The following is a 19177-nucleotide window of genomic DNA, read 5'->3' as shown; positions in this document are numbered from 1 at the left end:
CCAGCACCTTCCCGGGGCCCCGAACTGCTCACCCCAGCACCTCCCCGGGACCCCGCACTGCTCACCCCCTGCACCTCCCCGGGGCCCCGGACTGCTCACCCCCTGCACCTTCCCGGGACCCCGCACTGCTCACCCCCAAATCCCCCGGGACCCCACACTGCTCACCCCAGCACCTTCCCGGGACCCCGCACTGCTCACCCCCAGCAACTTCCCGGGACCCCGCACTGCTCACCCCCAAATCCCCTGGGACCCCGCACTGTTCACCCCCTGCACCTTCCCGGGACCCCGCACTGCTCACCCCCAAATCCCCCGGGACCCCACACTGCTCACCCCAGCACCTTCCTGGGACCCCGCACTGCTCACCCCCAGCACCTTCCCGGGACCCCGAACTGCTCACCCCAGCAGACCCCACACTGCTCACCCCAGCAACTTCCCGGGACCCCACACTGTTCACCCCCTGCACCTTCCCAGGGCCCCGGACTGCTCACCCCCAGGACGCCAAAGCGCTCACACATGGTCCACCCGCAGAGGAAGTCAATTTCGAAGTTGTGGTTGAGGATGATGACCACGTGCTCCTTGCCGAAACGGTCGACCGTGGCCTGGTCCGTGAACAGCGTGCATTCCGTACAGGACCACCACTCCAGCAGCATAACCAGCTCTGCAGACACGGGGGAGCGGGGTCAGCAGGTGCGGGGGGCTGGGCTCGGCTCCAGGCCCCCTGCTGCAGGAGGCGCTGGCCAAGCCCGTGCTCAGGGGACTTTACAGGACGTTCCTCCAGGGTGGGACTTCCGGCTACAAATGAGTTTTGATGGTTTATATTTTATAAATTTAATTTTCCAAAGTTATAATGATCTTTTCTAAGCCCAAGTCAGGGAGAACACAAATGGAAAGCAGAAGTGGAGGAAAACCGTCATCTTAGATGGACGCCTTCCCGTCCTATTATCATTCCCACAGGTGCTGTGATTCGAGCGACAATCACATTTTATCCACAGAATGGGAGGACAGAGGTGGGTGCACACACACAGCCAGCCCCAGGGCCACTGTAGTTGGCAGTGTGGCAGTGCCCACCGTGGCCAGGCATCCCCAGAAAGGTGACCCCACAGACCGGGAAGCATGACCTTCGGGCTCAGGATCACTGCAGGGAAGCCCTGTTGTTTTTGTGCTGGACACCAGTCTACCCATCTTCTGATGGGACCGGCCCTCAGGGATGGAGGCCAGGACCTGGAGAGTGGGTTCCATGCCTGACTACCTGGGCCTCAGTTTCCCCATTTACGGAAAGGAGGAAATAGTGCTTCCTTACAGAGCCTCTGGACTGCATGGGCCACAGCTTGTGACGTTAACATCCAAGAACCAAAGGACTGGGGCGGGTCTCTCTTTCCCGATGGGCACCCCCACCAGCCCGGGCCCAGGTGAGGGCTGCCTGGGCTCTGTCCCCGACATGCTGCTGATCAAGGCTCCCACCTTTCTTGTCTGTGAGATGGGAGAGGGACGGAAGGTCTGTCCCAGACAGAAGGTCTGCCCCTCGATGATACCTTGACACTCACCAGTCCCTTCCACCCAGGGGAAGGCAGGGTCAGCGGAAAAGACCACCTGTCCGAGGCAAACTTGGCACCAATGACTCTGCTTAGCCTTGGATGGTTTTATCCCGCGTTCTTGAGCCTGGAGAAAGGCTCAGGCGTGGGAGACAAACGCCCCTAACGGACACTTGTCCCACAAGCCCCGAGAAGATGCTCGGTACCATCAGTCATCAGGATGGGACCAAACCACAGCGGGACACCCCTCCCTGCTCCTCGGAAGGGCAGTCCCTGGCCACGGATGGGGGAGACGGCACACCGCCCGGCACCACTGAGAATGCACGGCGGGATGGCTGCTGGGCACTTTCTCGGTACTGGGGGTCCACACGGTGCTTCTGGACGACCCAGCGATTCTACCCCAGATCCCCAGCCAAACGGAAGAAACCACCCAAGGGTCCACAGAGTGATGCATGGCTGGGTGACCACTGTCCGGCCACACCGCACCATGTGACCCAGCCACGACCTGGGCCGGCCTGGTAAACAGCGTGCTCAGGGAGAGGCCGTCCTGAAGGACTGACCTCTAGGGACCGTATACTGTGAAGGGGTGAATTTACTCTCAGGAAAGCTGTTGAAAAGAGGAGGAAGGAAAGCAGAGGCCATAAGGCCGCTTGTGCGTGTAGAAGTGCCCCCTGCTGACGGGGCCCCCGGCCACCTGCCCCAGCGAGACACGGAGACACGGAGACATGGCCGGCAAGGAGCCCCGCTCCCACTCCCCCCGCCCCCACTCTGGCTCTGGTTTAATTCGATGGCAGCAGCCGGGGCAGGGCCTGGGCAAAGTCACAGGGTCACGGGGGACCATGGGGGAGGCTGTTGCTCTGAAAGCGATTTGTGGGGAATGGGCCAAGGTTTTTTCCGTTATTCTAGTACGAACACTTGTGACACACCCTCTTAACACGCCCTCAGTGCACAATCCTGTGCCGTTTCCGCTGGGCACAGGGCTGGACAGCATCACAAACCCTGTGGCTCTCCAGGTGTGGCCCATTTCAGGTCCTCTTGGACGCGGAACAGGGCAAGACATGTCCTGGGACCGGCTCACCCACAACACGTCCTGAGGTTTCGTCTGCATGGTCCCAGGAGGCCAGAGTCCCCGTGTAAAGGCGGGATATTGCCCGCTGCAGGCTCGGACCGCGCTGTCTCTACGTGTTCATCCACTGCCGGACAGGTGTCCCCACCGCGGGCTCTTGGGAACGATGCTGCCACGGACAAGGGGAAGCTCTGCTCCCTTATCCCTTGTCTGAGAGGCCCCAGTAGGGCCTTGGCCTCCTGACTCAGGGCCACCAGGGGCAGGGGTACAGGCTGCTCGGCGGCCCCTTGCCCGCTGTGCAGCCCCACCTGGAAGAGGGACGTCTTGGCTCCCACCCCGCAGGAGCTCCGGGGCCCGTCGGCCTCGTGGGCAATGCTGCGTGAACACGGGCTCTCCCAGCTGTCCTGGTGTCTCACCGAGGTGCCCAGAGACCACAGATGGAGGGAGGGAGAGACAGACAGACACCCTAGATGCCCTACAGACATTTTCACGAGGATGAGCCCGAGGGTCACCTGTGGGGAAGCTTGGTCTCCACTCGCAGAGGGGAGGATGGGCCGGGGTGGCCCTGCCCATCTCACCAGAAGACCGGCAGCCTCCGTCCGTGGCGTGCGGTGACATGCGGCCGCCGACCTGTCTTCCATGCCTAGGGTCCTGGCCCAGCGGGGGGACATTCTGAACAAGGAGTTTGGCTGGCTCCCGGGCCCAGCACTCGTTTTCCCGTGGGGCTTCCTTCGTTCCGAATGAGCCAGTGCTCTCTCACGGCCTCTCACACGCTGCCCGCCGCCACTCTCAAACACCCCACGTTGACTCGGTCTGGACAGTGGGCTCAAGGGAGGCGATGCTCTTTTCCAGCCCGGAAGGTTCGGCGTGGCCGGGTCAGTGGGAGCCCGGGGCCAGACGGGGGTCACACTGGGGATGCACTCAGGGCGCCAGCGGGGGCAAGGGGGGGGGACACGCCAGACCTCACAGCGTGAGAGCAGGAGCACGTGTCCCACTAGACACGGGACGCTGGCTCAGGGTCACTGAAACGCTGCTGTGATTGTCGCTTCACGGCCATCTGGGAAAGCCTTCCCCTCCATCCTGGCCAGAGGGGACGCCTGTGCAGCACCCCCACTCCAGCGGGCCCCTGGGGGCTCCCCCAGCCTCGCGCTCAGCAAGGCCGGCGCTGCTTGGGCTCAGGGCCGCTCCCCGCATGAGGGCCGTGCTCCGGGCTGCTCGCCGACCGCAAGTGCTTTTCCGTGCTTTCACCCAGTTCGTTGTCTTTCTTACAAAAATGGATTTGTCTTTGCTTTTTTAACCCATCTTCCTCCAAGAGCTCTCCCGTCGGGCTGGTGCGTGTTTCCTACCCAGCTGTCGTCAGGGACGTCTGACGGCGTGACGGTCACTCTCCTGGCCACACCGGAAGGAGAACCGGGACCAGTGGGGCTGGAACTCTCGCTCGCCCCCCTCCCCCGCCCCCACCCCACGCACCAGGCCTCCCCCGCTTCCGCCTCACAGGCCGGCTTGGTTGTCACTTCACGGGCTCGCATGGACATAGCTGCTCCCGCTTCCCCGACGACCGTCCTCCCAGCACCTCAGACCCTGCCTTGATGACGCAGCTTCTGCTCTTCCTGAAGAACATTCTCGGGGCGGGAATGTCGGGTGTGCGTCCGTGGACCATGAGCGCCACCACTCTGGGCCGGCGTCGGACTGCTCCTATGTCACCCTCGCTTGAAGGACCGCGGTCGGCCCATCTGTCCGTCCCACCGGCACTTGGGCTTTCCTGTCTGGGCGCTTCGCACCTGCTCTTTGTCTCCGCGCTTTGTGGCCTCATGGGGCGGGTCTGAGCGTGCGTGTGGCTTGCTTTCCCTGCTGGGGACCTGCTGTCCTCTGGCAGTCACGGCACCACCACCTCATCCCCCGGGGGGACCCTCTCCCGGTGCCACCTACCATGTCCCCTCCGCAGACCTGGCCGCTCCCCCTTCCTCCTTTCAGCCCCGCGTCACCTCCCCTCCTGGGTCTCGGCCGCACACTCGCATCCGCTGTGCCCGGTCTCCTGCCACGCCACGTTCATCCACGTTCAGCAACTACAACTCCCCTTAGGGAAGTGTCACTTGATTCTCCCTGTTGCCGTCCGGCAGTCTTTCGCTATGTCTCCTGCACGTTCCTGTCCCCCGGCTATGGGCTCCTATTTGCTCTGTCTTCATCCGTGAGAGTCTCTGAGCCGAACATGGGAGGCGTCTCCCCCAGATCTGCGGACCCCAGGGGGCGCTGCTAACCTGCTCCCCCCCAGCCACGGCTCCGGGTCTGGGTTTCCATCCGGTCCCTCGCCCCGCAGCTGGTCCAGCCGGGCCCTGGAAGTCAAACTCAAGGTTCTGTGCCAGTGCCCGGCTCTCTGCTGGGGGAAGGGGCAGGGCTGAGAGGCCCCCGTTATGAGCTGAGCCCCCAGCCAGGCGCTAAGAAGCCGGCCTCACCAGGACCGAGCCGGCTGGAGTTTTCCCCTTATGACCCTGCTGCACGCGGAGGCCACAGTTTAGTTTTTGTTAATGAGTGTTGGCCCTTTTGGTGAGGTTTCATTTGACTCCGCTGTACTCATGAGCAGCTCATCCGGCGTTCCACGCGACAGGAGTTTCAATTCTCCCTGCCCCTCCCCTACAAAATCCTCTTTTATCTAAAACAGAAACCAGACGCTGGGAACTGAAGCTACTGCGTGTGTGAGACAAGCTGAAGCCCCGGGCCAGCTCGGCGCTCTCGGCCAAGGCCACGGGGAGTCATGGTGTCCAGCCTCCACGGCCATCCTCCTGTCTCCACCCCCGAAGCTGAGAGGCTAAGAGAGCCCCGTTTTCTGTAGGCTCTAAAATGGGTGTTGTTTTCTCTTTATGATAAGGGAAACATGATCTTATGCTAAGAAATGTAAACAGCACAAAGTCAGACATAATCCTAAGTAAATGTAAATAATGAAAAGAATAAGAACCAAACAAGGAGTAAATTAGTGAAAGTAAAACATAAAAAAGTGAGAAGTAGAAGTCCCTTGTTCCTCCACTCCCCGGGACTTTCAGTTTCCTGGCGACCCCTGGGGACCCTCCGGGCACAACCCGCCACAGACGGGTGCACGCGCTGTCCGCAGAGAAAACAGGAGTTGCCGCGCGCTCTGCTGTGCTCCTTGTCTTTCCGCTTAGGAACACACTTGTGGGCAGTTCTGTGTCGGTACGGAGAGGCCCTGGCTCATCCCGGCTGCGGGGCCACTGTCCCCTCACCGTACTTGGTCTCCGCTAAAGGGCGCCATGGTGGCTGCTGGTTTCATGCTAACGTGGAAGTGACAGAATGAGAACGTCTGTGCAGATAGGTACTTCCACGGTAACCGTCCAGGTACACTCTCGCTCTGCAGAATGACGGTTGACACAGATGGTGGGCTCTGGTGTGGAGAGCTGCTGGCAGGGGCCCTCCTCCTACAATGGCCCTGGAGCCCTGCGGGTGCGCCATAGCGGCAGTCTTCGGCTCTGGTGACAGCGGGCTTTGCCCTCAGGCGCCGGCATCTCTGTCTACCTGGCAGGTGGAGACCGATTCCGTGTGCACACACACACCCAGGGGCGTTTTGGCCACAGACATGCACGTCTACACACGTATGCAAAGGTGGGCAAGTCCTTGTCATTCACAGACAGACGGTCATGTGCGCACAGAGCGGACAGGCGCCTGCCGCTGCCTCGCCATGCTCTGGCCCCCGGCTGGCCTGTGGGCTGGCAGCCGGCAAACCGACTTTACGTCTGTCCTCAAACTCCCGAAATACCCGAAATATACAGCCTCAAACTCCTGAAACACGCCAACCACGTGAAACCGCGTCCTCCGGGGTCCAGGTAGCCGACTGTCAGAACGTCACCTGGCTCAACCCAGCGGACAGCCTGGGGTTAGGCCTCTAGCGGCATGTCTGCCGGCCGCTCCCGAGCAGCCCCTCTGGTCCTGGGGCGCGGGGAGGGGGCGGGGGGGGGTCCCCTGCTGGACCCCACCTGCCGGTCATGCCCTCAGGGACAGGCCTACCCCCGGGGGCCCTGCTCAGCAGGGAGCTGGTTCCTGGGGCACAAAGGACGTCCTCCCCACCTGCGACCCTCCCCGCCCCGTGCATGGCGACACTCACGGCTCCACAGCGAGTAGGCGAGGCGGCAGTTCAGCTGGCGGTAGAGCTGTTTGTTGATGGGCCAGAGGACCAGCGTGCACAGCTGGACGAAGTTGATGACCAGCCCGCTGACCACGAACACGAACCCGATGAGCAGGTGCACCGCGAACTGGGTCTTCAGGTAGGCGAGCAGGCCCATGGCCGCTGCTCAGGAGCGGGCACAGGGTCCTTCACTGAGAACAGCAGTCCTGGGGAGGACAGGGGCAGCGGTCAGCACGGGGCAGGACGGGAGCCCGGGGCCCTGGCAGCCACACACGGACGGTCCTCCTCGAGGCTCGCACAGCCCGCCTGCGGCTCACCGCGCCACGCTCCACGGTCCTCCTGGGAGTGACACACAGGTCACGCGTGCGTCACTCACGCTCAGACCACACACACACACACACACAGCCCCGGGCACACGAGGAAGGAAGAAAAGTCTAGAACTAATGCCCCCAAATATTACTGGTGACCGACCACCTCTAGGAAAAAATATACAGATCGTTTCTATTTTAGCCTTTTTTAGCATCATTTAAAAGACCAACCTGCACATGAACTCCATGGAACAGACGCACAATCTACTATTCCACTCCCAAACCGTGGCGGCCTGGAAGCCGACAGCCTCTGACTGGGCTCTAACACGGCACAGTGACTCACCCAGGGCCCTAACCGGTTTTTCTCCCCTTCTCACGAGCCTGTCTTACTTGCAACAGTGATGCCCGAGGCTCAGCTCACATTTCCCAGTTACACTCGTCCCCTGAGCCGCCCTGTCACACCCCTCGTGGCAGAGACCAAGCAGGGAGCTGCGACCCCAGCTCAGGGCCGCCCGTGGCCGGCGCACATGCAGACCTGGTCCCGGGAGGGGCGCCCATGCTCTCTGCGGAATGGGGTGTGGGGCTGGCTGAGACGGGCTCCCTGACTCTCTGGGGCGGGGCCTGCTTCACTTTACAAGCTGAGCACCCCTGGGGACAGCAGGGCGGCCGCCCCGTCCGGGGACCACACCAACTGTGCTGGAAACACAAAGCTGTGGCTTCTGAGGCTGAGCTGCAAACACAGTTCTTGCCCAGACCCCGGTCCTCACGGGGTCGCTCTGGGGGGAGCCAGCCGCCGTGGCTGGAGGACGGTTGAGCCGCAGGTCCTGGACGTGAAAGCTGGGTGTCCAGGCCTGGTCAGGCCTTTGGGGGCCCACAGCCCCGCAGCAGCCCCGACCCACCAGCCCCTTGTGGCTTGAGTACCGATCCCGAGACCCGGAGGGGAAGGACGGGCAGTGTTTGTCGCACACCAGCACTGGGACGGTTTGTTACTAACTCATCACCCCATGGTTACTGTAACTGGCCCTCCGGACGTAGAGGACAGAAAACACACAGGGGACAGCAAAGATACTTCCTCCTGCGTTGTTGGGTACACCGCAAACACCGCCCTCCGAGCAAACAGAAGCATGACAGGTGACTTGGCGCGGTCCCACTGTGAGTAGCAGGAGGACCAGATTCCACTGCAGTGGGGACACTGCATCCAAACTCCCTCCACGGGCAGGGATGCTTCTAGAAAGCAGAGTCCTGAACATGCCAGGCCTGACGACGTCCTCCTTCCATGTACGAGAGGTAACGGCGCTGTCCGACCCAGCATCGCTGCCCATCCCCCGGCACCTCACTGGCACGCGGCACGCTCTCTGCTCCCCACCGCCTGCCACACGGGCCAGAACCACCAGGGTCCCCAGAAGCCAGCGAAAAAATTGCCGTATCAGCCATGATCCTTTTAAAAGCAGATCCCCCAGGTCCCGGCCAGCCACTGATTCCACCCGTGGGGCACAAGGTCCAGGTCCCACAAGGTACAGCTCACCCCAGCTCAGACGCACTCACTGGCATGCAGCGTGATGGCACCCGGAAAGCCACAGCCATGGTCAAGGCCGTGGTCACGTCAGGGTGCTTTCCATCACCCCTGCCCAGGCAGCGCCCGGCCCCCGGCAAGGCCACCGGGCTCTGGCACCGCGGATCCAGCTTCCTCTCCTCTAGGCTCACATGAGCGGAAGCACACGGGACCTGACGCGCAGCTTGGCACGCGTGCCCACCACCGTTCCGCCCGAATGCGGAGCGACCTTCCACGGCGCACGTCCCGTCTGCCGACCCGCCTGCAACGGCTTCCAGCCCCGTGCAGGCTTTGCCGACCACACACGTCCGAGCACCGGTCTCTGTGTGAACACAGGCTCTCGCCCGGGAATCTATCTCAGCCCCGAAGTGACAGAGTAGCCAGTCCTGGGCGCCTGAGCCTGATCTACGGGTCGGTCGCCAGGATGCCCTGCCGAGCTGCACCCGCCCCGGACACACGTTGCTCACGCCCTCGCCACCAACACCGCACCCTCCTGTCGGGAATGAGATGCCCGCGGTCCAGCTGGTTTCCCTGTCCCAGGCCCCGGGACTCATCTTCCCTGACGACAGCTGATGGACGTGGCCTGGGGCTGGTCTTGGCCCGGAGTGTCGTTGCGACGGCTAGCCTCCTTTATGACTCACATTCACGACCTGTCCTGTCCTCCCACGGTCACTGTGGGGGGTGGGAATCCCGCCTGCTGTCTGCCAGGCTCCTGGGACCTGAGGGTGAGCCTGACCCCGGGCTCTCTTGAGACCGGCGTCACCTGACCTGCCTGATCCGCCCTGCTGCTGGTCACCTGTCTGGGCTGTCAGTCTTTCGCCCAGACGAACCAGAAGTGGGGTCCAAACACGACTTCATCGCTCCGCGTGGGCCAGACTCACCCTCAGGAACGTCAGCCACAGCAGTTCAGGGCTCGTCCCCGATGCTCACCTCACAAGAGCACCCTGTGCCGACCCTCTGCTTGGACGCTGCCCGGCTCGGCCCGCACGCCCCCAGCCTCGGTGGGCACAGCAGGAGTGTGGCAGGGGAGGCAGGTCTCGGGGTGCAGACCGTGCTTACAAACGTCTTACCTCTCACCAGACCAGTTCGAGTCGGGCTCTGCGCATTTGTGCGCACGCCGGCACACTGTCAAGTTTTACTTTTCAAACAGAGCCCCGTTCTGCTGCACGCAGCCCGTGGGTCTGAAGCCCGCAGTGCCCGCCGGCTGCCACCGCCGCCCCCGTCTGTGTCAGAGACATGCAGCTCGGCTGTAAAGTCAGGGAACGCCTCGTTCTATCCCCTGCGGTCCCCCTGCGGGACCTTATCCTGACGTCGTCGATGAGGCTCCGGCCTCCGACTCGCTAACAGGAATCCCTGTGAACACCCAAGCTCGCATGTCCGCCCAGCTCCGTCCTTGGTGACGCTCCAACCCCATCACCCCGTCTGCACGTCGTCTCTCGTCTCTGCCTCTTACAACCACACGCGGGGCCTCCCGGGGCTGCCGCCCAATGTCAGGAGCTCAGGGACGCCCCGGGATCAGGACCCGCCGCACTGGGGCGTGCACATCTGACTTCTCCGGATGGTCCCGCCCTGTGCCCGCGTGGATGTCCCTTATGGCTGTTTCCTGACGGCACACGACACTTCCGTGGGACAGCGCCCATGCAGGCCAACCCCAGGGGTCACGGTATCACACGGCAATCTCCACTTGCATCTTCCGGATGGCTGGGAGGTTATGGTAAACCCCAGAAGGTGGGTTCCTGGAGTCTAGACCTACCTCCACGTTACAGGGGAGGAAACAGGCCCAGAGGCTTCAAGACCAGCTGCTCGGGATGGGGAAGCCAGAGCCGAGCCCCTGGCTGAGCCCTCGGCCACATGTGTGCGTCTGACACATGGACGGGAGGAAAGCCCACAGCGTAGTCCCATTGCGCTGCCCAGATGGCACCCGGAAGAGCCCCTGCACCCCGGCCTCGGAAGACGCCAGCTGCTCACAAGGGCCTATCCCCCTCACGCGGCACTTTCTCATCAATGCTAGAGGCTCTTGCCGAACAGTGGGGAAGTCTGAGCCTGTCTCCATGCATCAGAGAACAGTCAGATTGCTCAAGAAGCCAGCATCTGCACAACTAGGTCCTGACGGTGAGGTGGCCGCCTCCTGGGTTTGTGGCCCTGGACGAGCTTCTCAGGGCAGGGATGTGCTGGGTGCTCAGCCTCTTGAAGTGGGGGTACGGGGTGTGCCACCCCTCAGGGCTAGAAGGCACAGGACTGATAGCTGGCCAGTCGGAGAGGGCAGTGAGCAGCCCGCTGGGCCGGGCTGAGCCAAAGCTGTTCACAGAGCAGTAACACAGCCCCACACGGTCCCCCGGCTATGGCAGGGACACAGGCCCGGGCCTCTGCAGAAGCCAGCCAGCCTTCCAGTGGGGCCAGACCCTGCTCCCCGCACTAGCTCCCTACCCCCTAAGAAGTGGGACCCTGTCCCTCCTGGGGCTCTCACTGCTGATCCCGAGCCCATGGCCCCCGCCGCTGAGCGGTCTGTGGCTCGGGGCATGAGAGAGGCCTGGCCCCTCAGACCCCACGGGGCACCTCTCATTGTGGCTGAACTGAGTCCCCCAAAAGCTATGTTGGGGTCCTAACCGCCAGCCCCTGAGGAAGCGGCCGTACCCGGAGGCAGGGCTGACAGTGTTACATGAGGCCATCGGGTCCTGACGCCGTCTGCCCGGTGTCCTCAGGAGAGAGACTGGGACACAGCCTCCCATGAGGGAGCCCGCGAAGACACAGGCCGCGATGTGGTCGGCAAACAGGTCCCTCCCCGTGGCCCCTCAAGGAACCGAGCCTGGCCTGCCCTTGATCTCGGACGTCAGTCCCGGCCGGGGAACAGCTGCTGCTGAAGCCGCTGGGTGTGACGCGCTCTGGCCGGATAGTCCCGCGCTGTGCCAGCGGCTGCCCCCGCGGAGGGACCAGCTCTTACAAAGACTTCGGCCTTGTTCTGGTCCCAGAATTCGGGAAGAGTGTGGACCAGCTCCCCCGTCCTGCCGTCCACTTGGCACTGCCGCCCAGGGCCTCCCCGAGCTCAAGGGCAGACCCGTACCCAGACGCCCGCGAACCCTCTCTCCTGGCACTGGTGCCTCTGTCCCTCTGCTTCATGAACTAGCCAGTCCGGGGGTCTGACCTCCAGATATTCTCCCAGGCGCCCCCCAGCCCCCGTCTTGGTGGAAACCCCCATATTTCCAACAAAGCATTTGCACGGGAATAGAAACCGAGGTCACCCATCTGCCACCCTCTACACCGTCAGGGTGATGGCCAGTGACCGTGTGCAGAGGGGCTGCCTTTGGTGCCTTGGCCCCTCTCCCCCCCAGTATCCACGTCACGGTGGGAAAGCAGCAGGGGACCCTTCGATGGCGTCCAGTGGCCCCATGGCCATTTCTCCTGCATGGCTCCGCGCTGGTCTCTGTGGGTGACCCGTGCCCAACCCCCGAGAGCCTGGGACGAGCTACCGCCACGGGTCGGCCACTCCAACCGCTGCCCAGTCCAAGCCGAGCTCCCAGCCCGTGGTCTCACCTGGCCCATCCGAGGACTCTCTGAGCGTGAGTGTAACCACGGCCAGACGGGGGCTGGTGATGGCAGAAGACGCTTGGTAACACCAGAAACGTATCGTTCTTGACGCTCCGGGCGCGTGCTTTCCGCCACAGGCTGTGGACCGCCGCACTCCATGCAGATGTCGGCCGTCCACACCTAAAGCCCATCATGTGGCCGAGCCAAGAGGTGGCCGCTAGCTTCCCGCCATCCCACCTCCCCGTCCGCTCCGCTGACCCATGTGGCATACAGAATGGCCCTGGCCTGCTCAGAGGCAGAAGAGGAAGGCCTGGCTGGTGGCACCGGGGCTTTACCGGGCCCGAGCCCCGGTGCTGGGTCTGCGTGCAGAGCCCCGAGGCCACACCGTGTGAACCAGACAGACTGCTGGAAACCAGGAAGGAGATGGAGGGAATTTTCTCAAATATTCTTAAACTACCTCCCACAACGCAGGTGGGGACACAAACCATCTGAAACGCAGCCCAGAACCAGGAACAGGCCTCCTGCCTCTCGAGCCACCAGCCCGGGCGTCCCAGAAGCAAACGCGTCTCACTCACACTAGGACTCCCCGCTCCCCCGGGCTCCCGCTGTAGACGCGGCCTGGACGAGCGTGTCTAGGTGGTTCCCTGGCCCACGGCCGATCTGATGTGAGCAGGGGGCCCCAGGGGCGCTGGCGGCAGACATCCTGCTGACGGCGACACGGCAGGACGGAGCCAGCACCTCCGAGGGCGCCCGCTGCAGGGAGTGGTGGGCACATCCTGCAGCCCCATGATGACATCATGGGTGAGAACACAATGTGGCCACTGTTGTCTTCCTGGAGCTCACCACAATGACGGGGAAAGGACCGTCCCGTCCACTCGTTACTGAATGAGGCTGAGAAGTAGCAAAGGCATTTTGACGCGTCCCGCTCCAATTTCAGACTAGACAGACACTACCGTATTGTTGAGGCTTTAAGGGGCTACTTTTAGTGCCTGAGTAAGTCCACGTGCAGAGACCACCTTATCCTTCTATCGGCCGAAAAACAGGACATATTTCTTGTCTAATAATCCTCTGTGGCCAGTTCTACCTCATCCACATTGGGAACCGCCGAGGGAGGGAACTCCTCTAAGAGGAGGTGTAGAATCACGGCTGTCTGCGGGTGACAGGTCTGGATCCTGTAGACCCCGGAGAAGCCACCAGAACTGAAGCAGGACCATGACCAGGAACGGGTCGGTGGAGAGAGGAAACGCCGCAGACAGAGATCTGCATTCTCGGAACGTCCGGTAGCGAGTTCTAACGGACGTCACCCAAGGCACCAAGATGACAGAAAGGCGCGGTTGTTTCTGACTTGGTGGTTCCAGGACCCTGGGCCCTGGGGGTCATCTGAGACCCTGAGGCAACCTAGGAAGCCAGGCACTGACAACAGGGGCTCCCAGCCGCTGGCAGCTCCGCAGTTCTAATTCTTGGTGTCCCAGGTCGCCCCACGGTCTCGCCAGCCGGCAGAACAGGCACAGTCGAAGTCCAGGCAGGACTCAGGACGGCCCTAAAGCCGGTGGGGAGCCCGCTCACGGTCTAACACTCCGTGATGGCCCGGGGCCGTGTCCAGGCAGCCCAGTGGGCACACGTCCACAGGAACGCGCACACGCAGACGGCCTGGCAGAAGACAAGGCCCGAGGATGCTGGCAGTGGAAGTGACAAGACGCCCAGGGACGGCTCAGAAGAAAGAGACGGAACCCGACAAGGAAAGCTCCGCACAGCCGGAAAGGTGGGAAGTGGAGCTAAACACACTGAAAACTCGGTGTGGCAGATGCCGGCCGTCGGCCTCCCGTGCGTGCCCCCTCACAAGGCTGCCCACGGAGGTGAGGTCCGCTCCCTGGCTCTGGCGCCCAGGCTAGCCTTGGGGCTCCCCCGACAGCCGAGGCCTTGCAGCCTCCCCACTGAGTGAGGGTGGACGGTGGAAGGTGGGCCCCACGGCTGCAGACCCCCAGCCCTGGGTGCCAGCAGGCTGCACCCACACCAATGACCCCAGCGGAGACCGGCAGTGGGACTGTCCCCTGGACCAGGGTGCGGAGCCCGGAACTACGGGCCAATAAGGTGGCGGCCACTCCGAGGGCTACATCCAGGCAGCTTCTTAGCGATGCCTGGATGCCACGCGAACCATTCTTTCTAAGCTCATTTATAAACGCACCTGAGGCCGAGTCAAAATACCAACAGGTCCCCCCACCCCTGCTGGGAGCCAGACGGCAGATCCCGCAGCTCCGGTGGAAAAGGAAACAGGAAGGAGAAGCCGAGGAACCCATGAGAAAGAACCAGGGAGGAACCCGCAGGGGACCCAGCGAGCACAGAGCCCCCACGCGCAGGGCCCGAAGGCGGGCAGACCTGGCGGCCCACGCACCCCACAGCCGGCGGCTGGCCCCGCGTGTGGACAGCCCGTCTCACACGGGCACCGACGTCCTGCTGTGCTTGTACTCAGGCCTGTCTGTCTTTTTTCATTGCATGCGAGGCTGTTAAAATGGACAGAACACAAAAGTAACTTAAAGCCATTACCGGGCTCATGAGAATCTTAGCATCATGTAACTTCTCAATCAGGGGTAAAAATGACCCAATCAAATGACATATGAAAGCCCCCCCAGGGCCCATGTGTACCGCGCAGCCTCTGTGGGCTCCCCCACTGCATGATGCCTGGTGGGAATCGAACCCCCAGAGGGCACCTCAGCCCCAGATCTAAGCCCTAAAGGAATCCATCTTTGACGGGCTGGTCTGGGGATGGTCGAGGGGCCCTGTTCCAGGTGGGGCATGTGGGAGGAGTCCACAGGAACTTTCAGGAAGGTGCCTGCTTTTGTAAGCTAAGGGATCCCTCTGGCAATGCCCTCTGGCCTCTGGCCTTTTTAGGCGAGGAAGAGTGTCCTGGGGCAGCAGCCTCCTTGGGAGCCAGAAGACTCACAGCGTGGGCAGCAGGAGGAAGCCCCTGGTCCTCCGAGGCCCGAGCCCACCTGGGCAGCTGCGCGCGGTGAGAGGCAGAGAGGACAGGCTGGCAGGGTAAGTCCCGCCAGTGATTTAGGGATTTAAGTGACCACCACGTCCGTCACTGTGACTCGTGCCGGCCTGCAGGGGCTCTGTCGCTGCTCCGTCCCGGCTTGCTACAGACGGTGCGTGTTGCCTGTGCACATCTGTGACCAGCACGGCTTCTTCATCTCGAGCCCCTCACACCCCATCATGCCGTGTCCGTGCAAAGGTTCCTGGAAGGACAATGCAACCAGAACCTCTGGAGTGCGTCCACCCAATGGTCACCACTGAGAGCCTCAAACCCTGGTCTGACCCGGACCAGCCGCAGGTCTCTGGGGAGCAGGTCCACAAAGCTCACAGGAGAAGCGGCTTGGGGCTCAGATGAAAGGGAGCCGCCAATGTCCCTGCAGGCACGGAGACCTTCTGGGCAGGAGGTTTCCAGAAGAGCCACATGGGTCAAAGGGACCCAGGCCCCCAGGCCACCCCCCAGTGTGGTGAGAGGTGTCCCAGCAGGTGCAGTCTGAGAAGGGGATGGGAGCCCCAAACCAAGGACAAGGACAGTAGGGCCGTCATTACCCAGTGGTGGCAGCCGGGTCTGTTCCCGTGATGTCCGTAGGAGCCTGGCATGCAGGGGAGCCTGGAGCTGAGCGTGCACCGCGGGTGCAGAGAGGGCAGAGAGGGCAGCTGCCGAAGGACCTGGGGGGCCCCGCCCCGCCCACCCACCCTCCCCAGCTCTGCAAGCTCCAGCCTCTTCTGTCCCTCTGCGGTGGTTTGGCTTGTTCTGCTGGCTGGAGCAGTGATGTCGGCTGCGAGGCGGGAGGGATGGCGACGCTCCCACAGCCAAGCCTGGTGATGGCACAAGAGACTGTGACAGGTCCCGGGGCCTGCGGGACACTGCAGTGCTCCTCACACCAAGGTGGTCAGCGGCGCCGGCACAGAATTTTCTCCAGTGGGGACAGGTTGTCAACTGAGCTCCCGAACACGTGTGCACGCGCACACGCAAGGCTCCTGGAGACACGTGTGTACGTGTGCACATGCGTTTTCATGCATGCACAACCACACACGTTTTGTCACGCACACGTGGTGCACAGTGCTCTTGCACACGTGTGCGCACACAATGCTCATACACAAAGGCGCACGTGTTCTTATACACACGCACATGTGCATGTGTGCGACACTCCTTGCTCAGGCACACGCGTGCACATGTATGCACAGCATCTCACAACACAACACACACATGCACGCAAGTACGTGCTCTTGCACGCATGTGCCCGCACACACACATGCACACCCACATGTTTACACGTGCTCACACGTACAAAAACAGTCATAGCGGCGCTGACTTGTAATCTTGTGACCACGAACCGCCCGTCATAACAACGGCATTTTACTTTTAGAGAAAGACAAGGGTTTGCTCTGGAGTTACTCAGGGGCTCAGTTTTAATGCACTTTCCTATGAGTACAACACATTTCACAAGGTGAAAACTTATACGGGGGCTCTGGTTTTCCCTGGGATGCAAAGAGCTCATCACTCCCGCCCTTACAAGACGAAGCCAGACGAGTGGCACGTTCGCGGCTTTCTTGGCCCCACCAGGGACTGGAGGTCACAGGACAGCCACTGACAGGAAACCTAAGGCAAGATCCAGACACGACCCCTCGGTTCCCTGAGGGTTCCCTGGGGCTTCCCTGGGGCAGACGTGGGTTTCGGAAGAGGAGTTCAGCTAGAAAAGCAGACCTGGCGAGGCCGGGGACAGCATGAGGTCCCAGAGCTGCGGGGGGACGGGGGCGCAGGGAGGGGCCTGCTCTTTCTCTGTGACCTCGTCGCATTCCTAGCAGATGGCACAGAGGTGCCTGGGCAGAGTCCTGGGAAAGCTTTTCCAGTACGAACTCCAGAACACATGGGCATTTATGAGTGATTACTACCTAAGAACGCAAACCTTAAAGGATAAACAAAACCATTGACAAAGATGAAAAAAATGTCACATTAGCCATGAAAGAGTCACCATGTTTAAAAATTAGATTTAAGAGAGGTAGGGATTCTAAATGAGATAAGCGAAGTGGGTTTCAAATGACCACCCTCCGCTCCCCTCACAGCTGTGGGAGAGCCCGCGGGTCCCTTCCGTCCCCGGACACAGGCGCGGTTTGGAGAAGGGCCCCCGTCACCCAGCCGCGGGCTCCCACTTGAGCTTCCTGTCTGCGTGTAAACCCAGAACATCTCCGATCTGCATGTTCTGTAGCGGTCTCCAAAACCATCACTGACACTTATGAAACATGCGAAGTAGAAGGTGGCACGAAGATGTCCTCTGCCAAGTCCAGCATCCCGCCTTCCGGGGTAGCAGCGGCCACGGAGAGCAGGAGACGCACAGAGCGACGTGCCCAGAGCCTGCGCGGCCAGCACCGGGAGCCGCACCCTGCCCTTTCCTCCTCCCCTGCTGTCACCGTCCCCCAGACAGCAAAGCAGGAAGGGTCCGTGCCTTGGGTGCTCGCACACCACCTGCTCTGGCCCCCAGCTGCCCCACCCCCACCGTGTTTCGGGGACTGCACTCGCAAGGATGCGAGCCGAGCTTGTGCTTGACGCGGGCAACAAGGTTCCACACCCGCCGCGAGTGCTGGGAGCGGGCCTGGGCTCAGCTTCCCCAGCAGCCGGTGGACCCCGAGAGAAGCAGACGCTGCTCCCCTTTGTGCCACACCCCCGGGAAAGCGTCCCAGTGTGAGGTCAGGTTTTCCAGGACAAACTGGGAGCTGCATGGGGTCTGGGGACATATTATGGGCAGTCACACCCTGTGGCCCTACTGGCCCTCCCACCATTCCTAAGTAGGCATGGAAGCTGAATTCTAGAGTTTTCTCCCTTGCTCTCTCTGAACACAGCCTCTTTCCCACACGTTCTCTTTTCTTCTGCTCTCCCCGGACCCCCAACCGTTGACACCCAACCTGATTCATCCCCCAACTTCTCCGTAGCGGCAGCCAAGGCCCACAGCAGCACCCGTTCTTAAGTGAATCCCAAATGACCGGTGCCCCCTGGGGCCAGTCCCCTCCCCATGGCCCTGCAGAGGGAGGCTGGGGTTGTAGGCATGGGAGCCAGAGAGGTTTCAATCCCAGGACGGGACAGCTACAGGGTCGGGAGAAAGGTCTCTAACTGTCCCCCTGTCCCAGGGGGCCAGCCCCTCACCAGGCTCCCTCCCATCCTTCTGAACTGCTGCAAGAGCCATTTTCCTACATGCACAGAGGGGCCCCGATCCTACTTCCTCACGGAGAGAGAGCAGAGAGCACTCGGGTCTGGGACCCACCACCAAGCAATGCCACTCAGCGGCAGCAACCCCCACTGGGGAACCACAGGTCCCCACGCCGGGTCTTCCTTCTCACCCAGCTCCTTGCCACCACACTGATGGCTCTACACTGTAACATCTCCAGCCACGGGCCTGCTGATGGGGCCGGGAGACACTGGGCATGCCTACCAGAAATCCCGTGTCAGCACTGCGGACAGCACCACCGCGGCCCCCCAGGTCACGGGGGACATTCCGGGAAGAACCCGTGGGTCACGAGCCATAGAACGCCACAGACTTTCCCCAGAACCTGATGCTTCGGCACAGTCCGAAATGTGGCCACTTTACAAATTTCGCAGAATTTTGATCCTGGAACCAAGAAAAGTCAACTTGGATTCTGTGATCCTTCTGCTTCTCCCGGACCCTCCCCGTCCCCACACAGCGCTGCTGAAGTGAGCGACAGCGTTGCTGAGACTCGGGCCACTCGCGGTTTTCACTTCTCGCCGCCGTCCCAACCTCCGCCGGCACCTCTCTAAGTGGATCCTTTATCCACTCCTCCTCCCTCCGAACCCCGTTTCTTCTCTCCCAGAACCAGAGAGAAACAAAGAATGAAGACAGAAACTACAGTGGCCTTGAACCAGGCAGTTTTCCGAAAATGTGACTCCTGTTTGTCCTTTGTGAAAAGATCACTTGAGGGTACAGTCCAGCAAGACGAGAAGGAATCTAACAGAGAAAGAACTCACCCGGTTATACAGCGACGGGAAATGTCACGATAACCACCCTGTGGGTGTGGCCC

The 19177-nt window shown here is 61.7% G+C and overlaps 1 protein-coding gene across 1 annotated transcript in view; it reads right to left on the bottom strand.

Annotated features, from left to right (window-relative positions):
- Window positions 1–19177, bottom strand: part of LOC111155745 (1-acylglycerol-3-phosphate O-acyltransferase 3) — a 90584-nt gene that overhangs the window by 14646 nt on the left and 56761 nt on the right. The window contains exons 2-3 of the mRNA XM_022516124.1: window positions 6710–6936; window positions 489–658 (exon numbers count right to left, since the gene is read on the bottom strand). Of these exons, the coding sequence (XP_022371832.1) occupies window positions 489–658; window positions 6710–6887 (348 nt within the window). The 5' untranslated portion in view covers window positions 6888–6936. The remainder of the gene's footprint in view (window positions 1–488; window positions 659–6709; window positions 6937–19177) is intronic.

This window comes from Enhydra lutris, unplaced genomic scaffold (assembly GCF_002288905.1).
Source record: "Enhydra lutris kenyoni isolate GAN:26980312 unplaced genomic scaffold, ASM228890v2 scaffoldscaffold43, whole genome shotgun sequence".
Taxonomy (NCBI): Eukaryota; Metazoa; Chordata; class Mammalia; order Carnivora; family Mustelidae; genus Enhydra; species Enhydra lutris.
This window is presented reverse-complemented; position numbering and strand designations above follow the sequence as displayed.